The sequence below is a fragment of the Histoplasma capsulatum genome, genomic scaffold (genome assembly GCF_000149585.1).
Source record: "Histoplasma capsulatum NAm1 scaffold_6 genomic scaffold, whole genome shotgun sequence".
Lineage (NCBI taxonomy): Eukaryota > Fungi > Ascomycota > Eurotiomycetes > Onygenales > Ajellomycetaceae > Histoplasma > Histoplasma mississippiense.
The window spans coordinates 1,158,283-1,175,273 of NW_001813977.1; the positions used below are offsets into that span (position 1 = coordinate 1,158,283).

The following is a 16,991-nucleotide window of genomic DNA, read 5'->3' on the forward strand; positions in this document are numbered from 1 at the left end:
TGGGATCAAGTACTTCCATCATCATCTTGCCAAGTTCATTGTGCTTGATAGGTTTTGTGACATAGTCATTGAAGCCCAGCGCGCGAAGCGTGGTCGATTTGGTCCCATCATTTGCGTTTGCGGAGAGCGCCATGATGGGGATTTGCGCGAAGTTGTTCCTCTGTTCCCAGGAGCGGAGTGATTTTAGAGGCTACCACCGTTCTGTAGGCAGGATCAAGGAAAAGCAAACATATGAAAGCCGTTAGAGGGGAAAGGGAATTGGGGGATGGGAGGCGAAGCTGTGCACAGTAATACCACAGCACCACAGCAAAACAGCACAACATGTTAATTCAATGGAGATTAAGTTTTTTTCTTTTCTTTTTCTTTTTTTAAGCTGCTGCAGCTGTGCCTGCTCCAGATCCTGAACCGGATCCATTCAAAGAATTATTATTGCTATTATCGCCTTGTCCCTGCCTCGGATCAGTGGGCTCCGGCGGCAGAATTTCAATCTGTCGAAGGAGGAAACTCTTCTCATCCGTAAACTGATCATCATCAGTCCTGTCCTCCAAGAACTTGGGGAGGAATTTTAACAGCCGGTCCCGGTTGTTGATGAGGATTCTCTGGACGGCGACAGACTTGTTAGGGTTTGCAACAAAGACCTAGAAAGAAAAATTTGTTAGAATTTTTTTTTTCGGATGATATGGTCAGAAACTGGGGAAGGAGGAATGAGGATTGAGTCAGTTGGTAGGGCCATCGGACCTTGAAAATATGGAAACCTTCATATTGAACCATTTTGCGATCATCTCTCAACAGGTTCATGCACAGCTTGAGGTGATCTCCGCGGTCAACATATTTGGTCATGACATTATAATTCGCTCGATCTAGGAGGATCTCCCCTAGCAGCTTAATACTTTGTCGCTTCGTCACGTATGAGTCTGACTGGACAAGAATGCTATTGTATTTGCTGAAGAAAAGCTCGAAATTGGATAATAAGTATTGCGACACCAGGCCTTTATGTTTCGTAAGGATATCCTAAAGCCATATTGTGAATGAAAAGCTTGGAGAAATAAACGGCGAGCGGGGGATTATAAACGGAATAACCCACCCGAAATGTAGTAAATGCATCGGCACTGATTTCAAAGCTGCCACGGTTGATCCATTGGAAAAACTGCCAAAAGAGCCCTTCTCCCGTTTGCTTCGCACTCGGGTCGACCTCGTTGATCCGGATGGCAGGCTCATCTCTGGCTGATTCGTCGTAGAGAACAATGGCAGCAATGACCTCGAACTTTAAGGCCTCTCGCAGTATAGATCCACAGGGCATGGCGCTTCGATGATTTTCATAACCCCAACACAGCTCTGCAATAATCTCTGGCCGGTTGTGGACGATATAGGATATGACGGGGGGATCCGCAGAGCTGGCATCGGCGGGTCTGAATCGGAGGATGTGAGAGAATATGGTTTGCGTATCTTTTCTTGCCTCGAATGGCAGATGGCGGATACTTTGGGCTAGTTCGTAGAGCAGGTCATCTTGGATGACTGCTTGTATCAATTGCTGTACTTGTTCGGGGAGGGTATCGACTTCTTCACCACGGAATCATGAGCAAGAGTTTTTTCTTTGTTTTTTCTTCTGTTACATAGAGTCTTAGGCGACAGCGATTTGTTATCAAAATTTACCAACCCTGTGTCCCCTGAACAATCAATTTCATATGAGCCAATTGCTTGGCTAGATCTTCCTCCACCTAATATATCCGCTCCAGTTAGCGGGATATCCTGCAAGTTTTACGGTGAAATGTAACAAACCTTTGAGCCGCCATTCGGGTTTCCCCACAGGCGTGATAGAAGGTCCTTTATTGACCGCGCGACCTCAGCAGGTTGCCGTGACCTGGCGCGGTTAAATAGGAATGCCATCGACCACACAACAAGGCTGATCTGAATGACGGGGAGCTTCGCGGAAAGAGAACCATAGAAACAGCCCTCAATGGGAGACTTGTGCCAAGACAATTATTGGGAATCAAACAAAAGAAATGAGCGCCAATTGAGAGGATGTTGGGTAATAGCAGCCAATGCTCCAGGCATAAGTATAGGCAGCTGAATTTTGGAAGATCCTCAAAAAATGTTGACTTGGTGTCTTGCGGTGAGAAAGCGATGTTGAAAGGGAGGCTTGATCCAAACAAGTGAGGCACCAGCTGGTGGGGCACGCGCTTTACGCGCCAAGACAGCATTACACAGCAAGATATTTGCACTTAGAACTTTGCGTCGCACGATTGCACAAACCAACCTCTATCATTGGCCTCCAGAGTAGGCAAACCAGTTCTCAGACACCATGATGGCTCAAAATTGACTCTAACTTGACAGAGTGCTATTGCTGGTCACAAGCGCGGGCTATTCTGTTAAATGAATTCAGGTGGAAAATCATCTCTGGCATTTATTTGACCCCCACTTTTACCTCCTGTTGCCTGGATGATGTTTCCAGCCGTCTCAGGAGGAGCAAGTTGAATCCGCTATTCCAGGCGGATATTACCTGCTGCACCACGTTGATGAACGTTTATCGGGTGAAAGAAGAAAGTTTTTCTGCGTGGCCCCTACGTGGTCCATGCGCGCTCCCTGAGCAAAACAATTGATATCTTCTACCTTTTCATTTCAACCTTACCTTGCAACGCGACTCACTTCTCTTGCCATAAGACAAAATATGAGCATTTTCTCCTGCTGATTGATTCAGATACGACTCATGTTCAGTTTCGCTCATAGTGCATATTAAGTTGTTCACCATTCCTGGCGTTGTACCCGTGGAGACTGCAGAAACCCTGAAATGCGGCATGTTTTGAGGCATATAGCACAGGGCAAAGGATCTTATAGGTGCGAAGTTCAAGTTGAAAACCTGGAATTGCCGAAGGGCAATGGCATCTGCGTTGATCCGATGTTATTGGACGAGGAGTCACCTCATATAAAAACTACTTCGCTTCGTACCCAGCTCACTTGACTCTAAATTCCGACGAGAAAGCTTGTGAGGAGATAATTTCAAGGTAATGGAACGATTGCCCTTGACCGACACCGCCGGTCGCGGTGGATTCAGCACTGTAAAATATTTTGCAAAGAAGAGCGGGCAGCCCGATCCTCCCTTTACATTATGTGTGTCTCCCGCCCCAGCCCTTGGTTCTAGAATTGGATTTTCTTTGTGCTGGAACAAGTTTTGTAACATGTATATCTACTTTAAAAACCTGCGTTCGTGTTGGGCAATTAGCATGTGTCAGTGACTGAGTGGAAAACATTGATTGCCAATGAACTTACAAAATTCATCGACATTAATTGATTTCGAGGCAGCCTTGAATAGAATGGAGAATAGAGCAGTCCTTGAAAATTAGGGACCATGATCCTTGGTTTCCTTAACGCACATAACACTATTTTGATGTTGATAGCATTGTACCACTCACCAAGCAGCACAATGCTGGAATTGAAAACACGGGCATGTGCTGTATATGTGCAGTACATAGCCATCGGTTTCTGAGCACCATTTGCTTCATATATGCGTGGTTGGTTGAGTTATCAGACCCCAAATCATGGGTGCATTTTAAAGAACTCATTCCCCACCAATAATTACCTTGCCCCACTAACAACGCTGGAATTTGCGGAAGAGATAAAAAAAGGCCATCATTCTCCTTTTTATTTATTGGATACATATGCCTCATTTCAGATACATTCCTTTTATCTGTTGATTACGAGGCAATGGCCTCCTCCCCACCACCCCCTCATTCCGTCCTAGAGGATGCACAATCCGATAGCGACAGCAGCTCATCAACGTCTGACCCTCTAGACCTATCCAAAGATGAAGGATGAGAAGATGTCGAACTGGACGAAGAGTCTGAGCCCTGTCATAAGTTTGTTTAGCGACAAGGTCTTCCCAGATGCCCGGGCAATGCTCAATGAGTGCAAGGAAAATTTCCACTTCGACCTTGTGAGGGTTCAGAAAGATCTTGGTGTGTAGATACAAAACCGGTCCAATAAAACTTCAATTGCGCAAGGTTGTGGCGGAAAATATTTTGCCATTCGATTTCGATGGTGGGTGACCTCGAGCTGACTTATGATGCGTTCCGTTTTACTTTCGCGCCTTCGTTCGGTTCAGGCCTCGATTTCCTAGGCACTATTAGACTTGTCAACTACATTCGCTCAGAGGTCAAGACTGGGAATTTGACCCCTGACGTATCCTCTGCGGCCCTGTTCGATGACGAGCAATACTTGAGACCTGTGCTGGAGGATGATGCGCTTCTATATAACTTGGATGACTTGTCTGAGGAATATGACCTTGGCCGAAATGACGTAAGAAAGGGCTGTCCTGGATCAAAGGAGGCAGAAACAGATCCAATATCTCGGATTAGAGAACTCGAGGATGAACTGGACCGTATGCGCAGCGACTTCGAGGAGTACAAGACGATTGTTAAGCGGTCTTTGGACAAGGAACTAAACGGCGCACTTTCAAGCACAGCTGCAAAGACTGAAGCTTCAGGCTCTAGTAAATTCCACGAAGCTGAGTCAGAATATTTCAAATCCTATTCGTATAATGGTGCGGATTATGTCTTCAAACTTTTATGAAAAGGGTAATAGGAGTCGCAATCACTAACTTCTCATTGTCTAGGTATACACGAGTCCATGCTCAAGGACTCTGTCCGCACGGATGCCTATCGGGATTTTATATATGATAACAAAAGTCTGTTCAAGGACAAAATCGTACTTGATGTCGGATGCGGAACGGGTATGATTTTTGAATCTATTTATATCTATATTATCGTGTCTTACTGTGCCTAGGTATCTTGTCCATGTTTTGCGCAAAAGCCGGCGCGAAAATGGTCGTTGCGGTTGACAATTCAGATATCATTGACCGGGCACGCGAAATCGTATATGACAACGGATTTGGGGATGTGATTAAGTATGTATTTTATGCTCTATTATTGCTAAACATCAAGAGCTACAATAACAAAATTAACCTTAAAAAAAATACTAGATGCATCCGTGGCAAAATTGAAGAAGTAGAGCTACCAGTACCACAAGTCGATATTATCGTGTCCGAATGGATGGGATACTGTCTCCTTTTTGAAGCGATGTTCGACTCTGTTATCTGGGCCCGAGATCGCTACCTCGCACCAGATGGGCTTATGGTTCCTTCACATACCACGCTCCAAATCGCACCCTTGGCTAATCCAGACCTCGTAGATTCACACATAACCTTCTGGAACTCAGTCTACGGGTTTAAAATGTCCAGCATGCTTCTCAATATATACGATGAGGCCCTTGTCCGATGTATCGAGAAGCCAGAAGAATCCATCGTTGCGAAAGCATCGCCATTCTTACAACTGCCTTTACACACAATAACTGTCCAGGAGCTCACGTTCATCAAGGAATTTGAAGTAACGCTCCGCACGGATATCGATGCATTGGACGGCTGGGCTATATGGTTTGATACCTTTTTTATGCCGTCGAGGACGTCGAAGGTGGCTGATAATGCGGTGCCGCGCGATATGAAGAAGGAAGGATTTGTCGCGTTCTCGACGGGTCCGTTCGACCCTGAGACCCATTGGCAACAGGGGGTGTTTTTGATAAACCGTGGAAAAACACCAGCAATGCCGCTAATGAAGGGACAGGTTATCAAGGGACATGTGGAGTATAGGAAAAAGGATGATAAATCTCGGCTCTTGGATATTAGGATTGACTGGGATATAGAGGGCGTTGAAAGCGGACGGCAGGAGTGGTCTCTATAATGAGGTTTTACTCGGTTATATTTTTAATGTAAGAGAGATAGGAACGCTTGGGTTGATGCCTTTGCACGTCACGTTCAGGTATACCAAAATAGAATGATTGAGTTGGTCAAGAAAGTAAAATCGGGTCGTGAAACATGACAGTCATAGAAAGTGGGCATAGTCCAAATTACCAACTTAAACATCGGCAAATTGGGTATTATAACGTTTCGCAGGTGCTGGCAACCAACTAGACAGTCATTTGTCAGTGGAAGGACGCTTGGACCAGTCTTTTTCGCGTTTTTTGGAGCTTTTATGAGACTGGCTATCGACATAGGACCTCATATGGTTTGAGGAACGTTCCTGACTCCGCTCCCTCACTTCCCGACGGTGTTTCCTTGAGCGCTCGCGGTTACGATCGCGGCTGTTTTCTACAGGCTGTGTCCCCGCATCCAAACTAAAACCGTCCAGACTATTGTGTGAAGCATTCAATCCCCGCCTTCTTCGCCTTTCTCGATGATGTCGGCTTGAATCCCTTCTCTCCCTCCTCTCCTCCTTGAAAACCTTCAACTCCCTTTTCTTCTCCTCCGCCCACTTGTTCCGCTCTCTCTCCACATCACGCAACTGACGAACGCCCCTTTTCATCGCCATCAAAGGGTCACTCATACTAATCCTCGCTCTCTCCCTCTCCTGCCTCCGCGGATCTTCATTTCCCCACACATCTTTATTTGGCAACATATCTTCAACAGTCTGAGCCGCTATGTCAGTGGTCGACGACGAATACCAAGGCCCCTTATCTAAACTCGTCTTGAACCCAGCCGCATTCGAGAAGCGCATGGTATACTGGTCTTCATATTCGCGCTTCTTTCTCGTAGCCTCAGCCTCCGCCTCTTGATTTTTCCTCAACTCGTTAATAACAGAATCTACCGCTGCAGGCTCAGGGAATAGGCTGATATGGCCTGAATCATCCATCAGGGGCGCATCATCCTTGGGCAGTTTGCCGACGACGACGACATCCTTTTCACGCCTTGCTTCCGCGCGTTGCGCATCTTCTCTAGCAAATCGGATATCGCGATCTGTATCGTTTTCGCCAGCTATACGCCGTCGTTTCCGGTGAGGAGGCCCTCGTTCTCGTTCCTGATCTCTTCGTTTGTTGGCTGGTGACTCTTCGGGGTCAGGTGGCGGAGGGGATTTCGACGGGGAGCGGAGTCCTCGCAAGATTTCTAAACGTTTTCCGGCATCGACTTGCTGTAAGTGCCGTCGATCTTCTTCCTCACGCGCTTTCGCTTCGGCTTCATCGCGCCGGACGCGGGCGATGTTATCTCTGTTGTAGACGTTCCATGACTTCTTGCCGAGAAGATGCCTGGAGAGGAAAATTGGTTAGTATTTAATGGTATATAACCGGCAGAGGCGATAGAAGTGATATAAGCAATTAGGACTTACAATACCATCCTCTGAAAATCGAATATAAAAATTTCTAACACTTGTTGAGTTAATAAAAGTAGACAGTTGCCAAAATCACCGATGACGCCAAAGATCAGGAAGTTCTTAGTGCGCCACAGGAGCTATTAGTAAGGTGGCGCGGGACGTGGCTGGATTCTTCCTTAACCATCATCGCATCGTCAGATTATCTTGACTCGACGTCAGTTTCAGGCCCACTAGAAGCAGCTAGATTATTGTTCCGTATAGATACGCAGTTCCTATGCCCATCATTTGGCTTGACGCTGATGACTACGTATATTTTTACTCATTGCAACTTTGATTGATGCCTGTTCTTGTACTTTATGTAGCTGCCTCCAAACCCCTCTCGCTCCCCACCTACCTAGAAAACATATGCTGGACGCTGAAACTCGATATCTGAGAACACCGTGTTCTTTTCTACGGCAAACTGAGGGCTATAAATAATCTGAAGGAGCCCATATTTCTCATTCTTTCAACTACACCTAACTTACCAGCCACTGGAAACTATGTTTAATCGCAACAACTTCCCTTCCGTCAATCCTTTTAGCCCGAGCAGCGGCAGCTCTGCCCCCAGCGGGGACAGAATGGGCACATCGCGAGACCGTTACAATAGTCCTAGTCCACAGTCATCTGGTCATGGCCCGGATCCTCGACTGGGTGGAGGGTATGCGACTCCACTCCGTCGTCCTGATTCTGATTTTGACACTGTGATGACTGATGGTTATGATGATAAAAGGAACTACGACCGATCCCCCATGGCCCGTGGGCAGCCACAGCAACACATGCCTTCTGGGCGGGGACCCGGCAGGATGCCGCCGAGAGGAGGAGGTGGTGGGGGTGGCATGGGTGATCAAGTCTGGACTCTGCGCCCAGCGAAGAGTCCAGATAATTCATATACATATGGAAATCTGTACGTTCATCTTTTCTTTGAGGGGTGTGTTGGGGAGAAACGGGTTTCTCCTTCTTGGTCTTAACGAACCACCCAAATATAACAAATATATTATGAGATGCTGACAATCCGATCTCCCTTTTTAAAGTGTCGCAGTATCACCGCATGATATCCCCCCTTCCCGCGACGGTTCCGATGTCCTGGTTCTTGTAAACGATATGTTTGTCTTCTCTGCGCGTCCTCTCGAGGGGTTCCCTCCAGGACACATTAGCATGTCTGATCCACAGAGGACGTGGGCCCAAGTCGCATTAACGGATATGGTCACCGTTCGGTTGTATGACATTTTTAGCCAAGGCGGGCAATCATACCTTGCATCGATGGATATGGAAATTGGGTTCGCCGGCAAGAAGAGGACAGAAATGCCTTATGATCAAGATCAACTTGCGCGAGTCGTTACTCGGGTTAGTACAGATTATATTTCTACTGACAAAACAGGAAAAGTTATCATGACTGACTCTCAATACATAGAACTTTGAAAACCAAATCCTGGCCCCCGGCCAAAAGATTTTGATGGATGATAAGAGTATCCCCTTACTGTTAACAGTCAAAACGGTTCAACTTGGAGATTTAGCTTCAGAAAAAGCAAAATCGTCATCGGCCCCGACGACATCTGATCCTCACGCTAGAGGAATTCTAACATCTTTTACTCTGATCAACTTTTTTAAAGATGCAAAAACGGGAATCAATGTGAAACCTTCCAATCGAAGGCCCGCAGCAAACTCAATTATCCAACCTGATTTTAAATTCGAAAACATGGGAATCGGCGGTCTGGATATGGAGTTCAGTACTATATTTCGGAGAGCTTTTGCTTCCCGGATTTTCCCCCCCGGACTCGTAGAGAAACTCGGGATTCAGCATGTCAAAGGGATTTTGCTCTATGGACCACCTGGAACGGGAAAGACTCTGATTGCTAGACAAATCGGCAAAATGCTCAACGCTAGGGAGCCAAAGGTTATTAACGGACCCGAAGTTCTAAACAAATATGTTGGACAGTCTGAAGAGAACATTCGAAAATTATTTGCGGATGCGGAGAAAGAGTACAAGGAAAAGGGAGACGAAAGTGGTCTCCACATCATTATTTTCGACGAACTAGATGCTGTTTGCAAGCAGCGTGGTAGCGGCGCAGGCGGCGGAACTGGTGTTGGTGACAGTGTCGTCAACCAACTTTTGTCAAAGCTAGACGGTGTTGATCAACTGAACAACATCCTGCTGATTGGAATGACGAATCGTATGGACATGATTGATGACGCTTTACTGCGGCCTGGACGACTAGAAGTACATATGGAAATTTCGTTGCCAGACGAGCATGGACGGGCTCAAATCTTGAAAATTCATACACAAAAGATGAGAGAAAACGACGTGATGGATAAAGATGTCGACCTTCTTGAGTTGGCTCAACTGACTAAGAACTTCTCTGGAGCCGAAATAAGTGGTTTGGTGAAGTCGGCATCGTCGTTTGCGTTTAACCGACATGTGAAAGTCGGCACGATGGCTGGTATTAGTGACGATATTGTCAACATGAAAGTCAATCGCCAAGATTTCCACAATGCTCTTGACGAGGTGAAACCAGCCTTCGGCGTTTCCGAAGAAGAGCTCGAAAGCTGCCTGCACGGCGGGATCATCAATTATTCCCCTGAGATTAACAGCATCCTAGGTGAAGGCAAATTATTCGTCAACCAAGTGCGCGATCCCCAGTCAACGACTTCTCTCTTCTCGGTCCTCCTTCACGGGCCGCCAGGCAGTGGTAAAACAGCCCTAGCTGCCAAGATTGCCATCGATTCAGACTTTCCATTTGTCAAACTCATATCCCCGGAGGATATGGTGGGTTATAGTGAGGCAAGGTAAAGTCTCCCACATGAACAAGGTATTCATGGATGCATACAAGAGTCCCACCAGCGTTGTCGTGATGGATAACATCGAACGAATCATCGACTGGGTCCCCATTGGGCCCCGTTTTAGCAACACAGTACTGCAGACGGTGATGGTGTTGTTAAGAAAGAAACCGCCCGGGGACCGCCGCCTACTTATCCTCGCCACAACCACGGAGCGCTCCATCCTGAAGCAGCTTGATGTTTTCAGCTCCTTTAATTCTGATATCCGCGTTCCGAATGTGAACACCTTCTCTGAACTGTCCTACATCTTGAAGGAAGCACAGGCGTTCTCTCCGCAGGAGATAGACGGTGCCATGGCAGAGCTTCGCGGGCTGACACAGAGTGAGCAGATTGGGGTTGGGATCAAGAGGGTGCTTCTTGGGATTGGCACGGCTAAGCAGGATACTGATAGGGCAGGCAGGTTTGCTTCCGTTATTGCGAGGGCGATGGAGGAGTAGAATTATGCTTGATGGTAAATGGTGGGATTTTGGCGGGTTAATATATATTATAATTTTTTGTAGCTTAGTCACTGTTATGGGATTTTCTATACTAGAGGTCAATTATAAGATTTCCTTTATATCTATATAGGGAGTATTACTACTCAATTTCGGATTCATGTTACTCTGATATTGATTATAAAGAGACAGATCACTGGTAGAATGTATATTTTGTTGAAAAAAAAATAAAATAAAAAGGAAAAGCACGATTCTTTTCCTTAGTTTATACGAGTGGACGAATATACCTGTTAAGAGCAGCAGGCCATCCCGTGCTTCAAATTTCATAATTTGTGCACTGCTTCTTCTGATATCAGCACGCTCGATTTTCCCATGTAGTCTGCGAGAAGTCAAGGATGACAGGGTACTAAGATTGGGATAGAGAGCTTAGGAGGACTATCGAGCCATGGAAGTAGTAGCAGAGAAGAATGGAGATAGGCGATAGGAGAAGGTTCCTAAGGATGCCACCAATAATGGCCAACCAGCTTGACAAACTTTCAAGAAGGCGATAAATGCAGTAAGTATGGCCAATCAGAGACAATGTTGCACGGATCTGTCCCAGTCAACTTATTATAAAGGAAGTGTCAAGAGCGGCTCAGTTATGGGGGTTAGTTGAGATATTATTGCACAATCAACTACTACCATCAAATTTGTATGTCATCGTATTAGATTGGAAGATGACCCACAAGTATAGAATGCCTGATAATTTCTCTGGATGTTGAAGGGAGGACCAGAGATATAGCTAGTTAGCAGCAATTGAAGTAGAAGTTAGCTAGCTTCCGACACAGTGCTTGGAGATTAACGCTTTGTAGGTGTTTCCTGGTACTTTTCTCAGTGGCAGAATAGTACAAGAATGCTCTACGAATCAAATTAATGGGAGGGAGTTGCGTTCGTAATTATCCTTCGAGGTTCTGAGATTTGCTCCCCCATACTCCTTTTCATTCATCATCTTTATACTGCTGGGTAAATAAACCGGCCGCGTCATTTCCAACCCTGACAATTATCTTGCATCAGACCCATCTGAGCTCCCATTAGCCTATGTTAATTCTCTCAATAATTACTTTCTTCGGTTGATCAACTACCTTAATTAGCTAAGGTCAAGTGAAAGCTAGGAGCTAGATCTCTTACCAGCTTCTGTTGCTTCCAGTTAACAATAATACTGATTGACTTGAGCAGATACACAAACAGTGTTTTTCTTTCATCTCCTTGAGTGTTATCGGCCTCTTGAGCTCATAGACAGTGACCATCTCATACGCGAAGTCACAGCCATCCCAATCCTTGCGTTTACCGTTGAATTCAACACTCCCCAGGCTGTCTTCGTCCAGGGGACGATCGCCGGGTTTCCGAGTCCGAGCGGACATCATTTCGCAGACATGTATGATGCTGGAGTGCGGAGTAAGTCCGATAGAAGAAGATTTTCTTCACACCATTCCCTGAACTCATAATTCTTCCTTCCATCAGCAATCTGGGTCATGTAGGGGTCTTGCATGGGTAAAACAACATCGATAGTGGCACGTTCGTCCAGAGCTGTTTTCATGTGTGGTATCAAAAAACGATGTTGTCAGTTGAAGAGTTTGGAAACTCAGTCGGCAAGGTATCGGGCCGAACCGAACTAACCTGATTCGTGAAGGCTAAGAGGAACAAGCCAAGCCCGACTTGGTTTTGTAACACACCAATCAGATGCCTGGGAGGCTCGCCATCGACAAACACGGCATTGGACGACTCAAGCGCAACTGTTACAATGCGGATTCCACAAACTCCTTTTTAATTGCCAGCTTTTCAATCCAATCAGTAGTCATTACGAGCAAATATCATAAAACTATGTCGATGTCTGCTGTTTCAACCACAGCGGCTTGTGGCAATAGCAGCTGCATTGGTGCTTTCCGGTCAAGCCCATCCTGACACTCGTAACGGGAGTACCTGCTCAGCTATCAGGTATTTAGACAAGGAAGAAGAAACTTTACTATTCTTTTGTGGGATATCGAGTGCGGGGTCGATGAACCATATAGACTCTTCCAGAGCTACAGCCTACATTACTTCAAGCCTCTCCCCCCTTTTGAAAAGAAGGGGTTATTGCTAGGAATCATCCATAGACCGACTTCAGCCAGAAACAGAATAATGGGATGATTTGCTCATACCTAGAAGGTACACCTAGTACATTATGGAGTGAATTAAAGATAAATGTAAAGGCGATCTCAACTCATATATGTCTGTTAGGCCCGCGCGCCGAAAGTGGCCTTCAGCTCTCTCCTTTCTCTCACCAAACCCATCGACAGCATCTTTGAAGGAAAGTGATCAAAATTTTGATCAGGAAATGTCTCATACAAACGCCAGTTTTGCTTAACGTAACCCCCTTCAACTGTGTGGTGAATAGGTAATAGTTGTATATAACGCCTGCGGTTTTCACCTCTACTAGCTAGAGAAGATATCTTTGTAATAAGAGCAGTTGCTACATTGTCGTCAATCTAATGTACGCCACACCAGTAGCAATCTTATCAGTAGAACTCTTATAATTCTATTTACACTATCTCGCCAGTATATGTACTGTTATGTATAAGAATGGAAAAACTCAGCTGGGTACATATTTCAATTGATCTTTTTTTTTTTTTTTTTGTTTACCAAAGAGCTATATCAGCTGATTTTCAGCCGTCTCAGATGAGTTGTTCTTGTGCATTGTGAAGAAAGTGATGATAGATTGTTATATTTCATGATAAGTTGACAATGAACAAAGTTTTGTTTCTCTTTGTGAGATCAAATCTGATTATTGGAAAAAATCCATCCGCATTCACTCTTAAGATTTTATAGGAGATGTAGATGTATCTATATTTAGGTTGGCTGCAATTGCACTGGAGTAGGCTGATTGATTGTATGAAATGAACATTGCTAAAACCGCCTATCTAGACTGGCTGAAATTGGAGAAACGAAACTTAACATTGGGTTATCCAAACAATTGAACTATAACTACGCCGTGAGTTGACAGGTTTTCTTCTTGTCTTTTACTTTTTCTTTTTTTTCTCTTCCGTCCTTCCTTTCTAGGTTTAATACAGAGTGTATTGTAGAAATGAAGCAAAAAAATTCGGTTTTGTTTTCAATGGCTATGCGGAGAGAGTCAAATCGATTATTGAACTACAAGCGTCCGTCCCCTCCCGTCACACACTAAACGAAGCGTTTGGAAAAGAGATGCCAAGGTGGTGTCGTGGATTGATTCGACCGATTAGATCGATTTGCTGCGTCGTTTGGGATTGGGCAAGACAAGAAACTCTCTTCCTCCGTCTGGCCTCCGCTTTGCTGCCCTTCTTCATGCAAAGATGTCCAACTCCAGCACAGGGTGTTTTTCCTTTCCCGATTCTTCGATTTTCATTCTTTTCTTCCCAACCATATTAGTAGGTGCATTAGTGGGTTTGGTTTCCTTTTGATTGTCTCATGTTATTGTTCAAAGCGGCGTCTTTGGTTTTTGGAGAGCCGCTTGACTCGGCTGTAAGATCTGTGAAGATGGGTTTCTTGCGCTCGGTTTGAATGTCCAGACAAGGGAAAGAAGAGGAGTATTCTATTGAATGGGAGCGACTGAACCTGCGGAAGAGTATATAATTATATGGCTAGACGTTAATCGTCAGTGAGAGTGCGCGGAACACAAAGAATAAATTTAAGTGGACGGGGGAGGGGAAATGGAGTCAAAGTTATGATGTCAATTGAGAGCAGAACCAAGGAACAAACAGGGTCGATAAACCTGGTTAACTACCCCGTATAGTTAGTTAACTTATGAACCGTCAACTTACAGTAGTTAAGTTTACTCACACAGGAGAGAAAACAGATAGTGTTATGAAGCGTAATTATTTATTCTGCAAGAATCACTTCTGCCGCAGCCCTGTAACGTCAAACTCCCTTAGTCATGCATGCCTGATCGATGCCGCGATCATTTCCCAACAATAGTGTGTAAATCCATGGATTTATTCCGAGCTATTGTCGATGCCATATCTGGGTCCAATATTTATATGCGATGTCAAACTATACGATACACCCGCCTGCAGAACAACCCCCACACCCGGAAATAATACAGTACTCCGATAACTACCCAATACCCAATAAATACCCATGGATCAGCTTTTGACCATTCCATCAATAACAACCCTCACTCTCAACTCTACCTTTGCGCCTAACTACGTTTCCAGCCAACCAGCCGCAGCCCGACCCCAAGAATCCCTCGCCGCCTTTAGCCCTTAGCTTGCTTATCCTCAATTGTTAACCTTGCCTTGCCATCTGCTCCCACCACCCATATCCTAACCGCCGCGTTATAACTGGCCGCCCAGGAAGGCGGTGGAGGGCCTCTGCCGCCGTTCCACAGAGGATCCTCGCCCAAGGAAAAATGAAAATAGGGAGCCCAACTGCAGCCGGGGGGCGCGTAGACGGTAGCACTCTTTGACTCTACCCAGCCGAGATGGAACTAGAACGGGCTGGCAGCTGGAGCTTGGTGCCTCCTTCGTGGACTGGCGAGCGGGGTCAGTGAACCCCGACGGCGGCCAATCGGGGATCGGGCACAGGAAGGCGAGGGGAGTGTAGCAGGGGGGTGGACGGTGGATGCAGATTGGGCTGGAGCGGCAGCAGACCGACTAAGTAGATAGAACGGGCTGGGTGAGCGTCCCACACACTTCCGAAAGGGGCAAAGGGCGGGAGGGGGGCATTGGATAGGGGCTGCGACGGAGAGCGAGTGGCGGCCGGGATGGGAAGGGATGCGACGAGGGGATGGGGACGGCGGACGGCTGCCATTGGATGCGTTTTGCGTTTCGCCTTCCCGTCTGGCGTTTCTCCTCTTTTCTCCTCTTATCTCCTTTTTGCTCCTCCGTCTTTCTCCCGCGCATTCCCTCCTCTCACCCCGGGGTTATCGTCTCGCTTCGTCTTCCTGAATAGGCATGATGGCTCCCCGGCGTGGCTATAAAAGGCTCCTCCTTTTCTTCCTCCTCGTCTTCCTCTTCCTCTTCCTTATTTCCTCGTTCTTCTGTTCAGCTTCACCATCAGCTTCAGCATCCTCACTGACTTTTCCTGCTGGCCCCTAACCCTTCCTCCCAATTGACCATACCTTATATCAACATCTTATATTTGTCTTCACAGTCTTCAACAACAACTCTCTCAGTGAGAGTCAGCCCCCTCTGTAATACTTATCACTTACTGCCTGCTGCTTGTTATACCCTCACTCCCCGTCTTTTGGATTTTCCTCCTGACTTGGTCGTCTGTTACTGCTTATCGTGATACCTCCACACCGTTGGGAAGAGAAAGCATCTTGTCACAGTGTCCGGTGCTGCAATCTGCTATTTTGCCACCATTTGCCCATTCCGCTTCTTTCCGAGGAAACTGCTTCTGCTCCCTACTACTCGCGAGCACCAATATCAGCCCTCCAGCGCATTCGAGTAGCTCAAAGAAAAACCCAAAGGAAATTCCCCGTTTTCCACAACAGTGACCAAAATGGATTCCATCAGAGGCAACTACTACCAGCCCGCCTCCTCCCTCCCGATCGCCATGCCTTCAAAGGCTCCCGCGAGTGCAAACCTCTATCCCATCTCCCGTGTAGCTGGTTCGCCACCCGAAATCTCCGATGCGAGCACCACGACAGGCAGCGCGAGCGGGGAGACGTTCGATACCTCCTCCGGAGGCTATTCCGGCGTCGATTTGATGGACATGCTGAATGACCGTATGTCAAACGTTTTCGATCCTAGCCGGTTGGACAAAGGGGTAGCTAAACAGGCGAAACTGTGAGTCTTCCCCTGAATCAATAGTGAGCACTGGCGAAGCTGTAAAGTGCTAGTATTGCTGGGTTTCCTGGGGAGATTCTATCTTGCAATTCCCGATCTCTCCAAACTAATTCCCGCAATAGCTCCGGCCATCTCAACGCCAAGCAACAAGAACTTCTGGAACTCCAAGCGCTTGCTCAGCGACGTCTCAAAAATGCGCGTGCCAATTTTGCCGATGGTATTAAAGCCGCCAAGGAGACTAAGCAGGATCTCGAGTGGTCCCAAAAACGGGTCAGGTAGACAGTCACCAATTTTACCATTTTTGTTTCTTCTCCCTCAATCGTTCCGCGCATCATGTGGGCTCCGCTCCGCCCAGCGGAAATTCATTCCCCGCCACTCTCCGCCATTCCCATTGAGTCTTGGCATTTCCTTGCTCTCCCCATCTCAAAAATTCTTTCTCGTTATTTTATGTTCCTGTGTCTAATTGCCACGGGTATTACAGCAATATGAGAGCGAAAGTCGAACGGGCTCTCTCCGATGAATACCGCGTCGCGACAAAACAAGTATGTCTATGAAAATGGCTACTGAACTTTGCCGTAAATATTGATACTCTCTTTATTTTTTTTAATGATTAACGACTCACGACGGTGGCGATTTTTTGTATTTTTGGGCAACTCAGGAAAAAGTTTTTTTCTCACGGGTTTTCGCTATTTTGGGAATTCGGGTAAGGCTGCTTGACATTATTTTCTTTTCTTGTTTCAAGACGCAGCTGCATTGTAACTTTTTTC

At 46.3% G+C, this 16,991-nt stretch overlaps 7 protein-coding genes across 7 annotated transcripts; 3 read left to right on the plus strand and 4 right to left on the minus strand.

The window, feature by feature from the left end:
- Window positions 1–368: 368 nt before the first annotated feature.
- On the minus strand, window positions 369–1,887 carry HCAG_06674 (conidiophore development protein hymA; the record flags this gene model as incomplete). The annotated part of the gene is made up of 5 exons (XM_001539019.1): window positions 369–638; window positions 739–1,011; window positions 1,085–1,560; window positions 1,658–1,718; window positions 1,780–1,887. 5 exons carry the CDS (start codon window positions 1,885–1,887, stop codon window positions 369–371), a joined length of 1,188 nt encoding a protein of 395 aa, XP_001539069.1.
- Window positions 1,888–2,404: 517 nt separating this feature from the next.
- Window positions 2,405–3,348, minus strand: HCAG_06675 (predicted protein; the record flags this gene model as incomplete). The annotated part of the gene is made up of 4 exons (XM_001539020.1): window positions 2,405–2,503; window positions 2,630–2,883; window positions 2,947–3,184; window positions 3,268–3,348. The coding sequence occupies 4 exons, from the start codon at window positions 3,346–3,348 to the stop codon at window positions 2,405–2,407; spliced, it is 672 nt and encodes a 223-aa protein (XP_001539070.1).
- Window positions 3,349–3,802: 454 nt separating this feature from the next.
- Window positions 3,803–5,729, plus strand: HCAG_06676 (S-adenosylmethionine-dependent methyltransferase superfamily domain-containing protein; the record flags this gene model as incomplete). The annotated part of the gene is made up of 5 exons (XM_001539021.1): window positions 3,803–3,953; window positions 4,100–4,537; window positions 4,610–4,726; window positions 4,780–4,900; window positions 4,976–5,729. The coding sequence occupies 5 exons, from the start codon at window positions 3,803–3,805 to the stop codon at window positions 5,727–5,729; spliced, it is 1,581 nt and encodes a 526-aa protein (XP_001539071.1).
- Window positions 5,730–5,963: 234 nt separating this feature from the next.
- On the minus strand, window positions 5,964–7,156 carry HCAG_06677 (predicted protein; the record flags this gene model as incomplete). The annotated part of the gene is made up of 2 exons (XM_001539022.1): window positions 5,964–7,068; window positions 7,149–7,156. 2 exons carry the CDS (start codon window positions 7,154–7,156, stop codon window positions 5,964–5,966), a joined length of 1,113 nt encoding a protein of 370 aa, XP_001539072.1.
- Window positions 7,157–7,672: 516 nt separating this feature from the next.
- HCAG_06678 (vesicle-fusing ATPase) lies at window positions 7,673–10,444 on the plus strand (the record flags this gene model as incomplete). Its single annotated transcript, XM_001539023.1, has 5 exons — window positions 7,673–7,830; window positions 7,903–8,076; window positions 8,204–8,516; window positions 8,584–9,859; window positions 9,948–10,444. 5 exons carry the CDS (start codon window positions 7,673–7,675, stop codon window positions 10,442–10,444), a joined length of 2,418 nt encoding a protein of 805 aa, XP_001539073.1.
- A 3,428-nt stretch (window positions 10,445–13,872) lies between these two features.
- Window positions 13,873–15,244, minus strand: HCAG_06679 (predicted protein; the record flags this gene model as incomplete). The annotated part of the gene is made up of 4 exons (XM_001539024.1): window positions 13,873–14,050; window positions 14,183–14,207; window positions 14,614–14,688; window positions 15,127–15,244. The coding sequence occupies 4 exons, from the start codon at window positions 15,242–15,244 to the stop codon at window positions 13,873–13,875; spliced, it is 396 nt and encodes a 131-aa protein (XP_001539074.1).
- Window positions 15,245–15,937: 693 nt separating this feature from the next.
- Window positions 15,938–16,778, plus strand: HCAG_06680 (predicted protein; the record flags this gene model as incomplete). The annotated part of the gene is made up of 3 exons (XM_001539025.1): window positions 15,938–16,224; window positions 16,347–16,499; window positions 16,706–16,778. 3 exons carry the CDS (start codon window positions 15,938–15,940, stop codon window positions 16,776–16,778), a joined length of 513 nt encoding a protein of 170 aa, XP_001539075.1.
- Window positions 16,779–16,991: the final 213 nt, after the last annotated feature.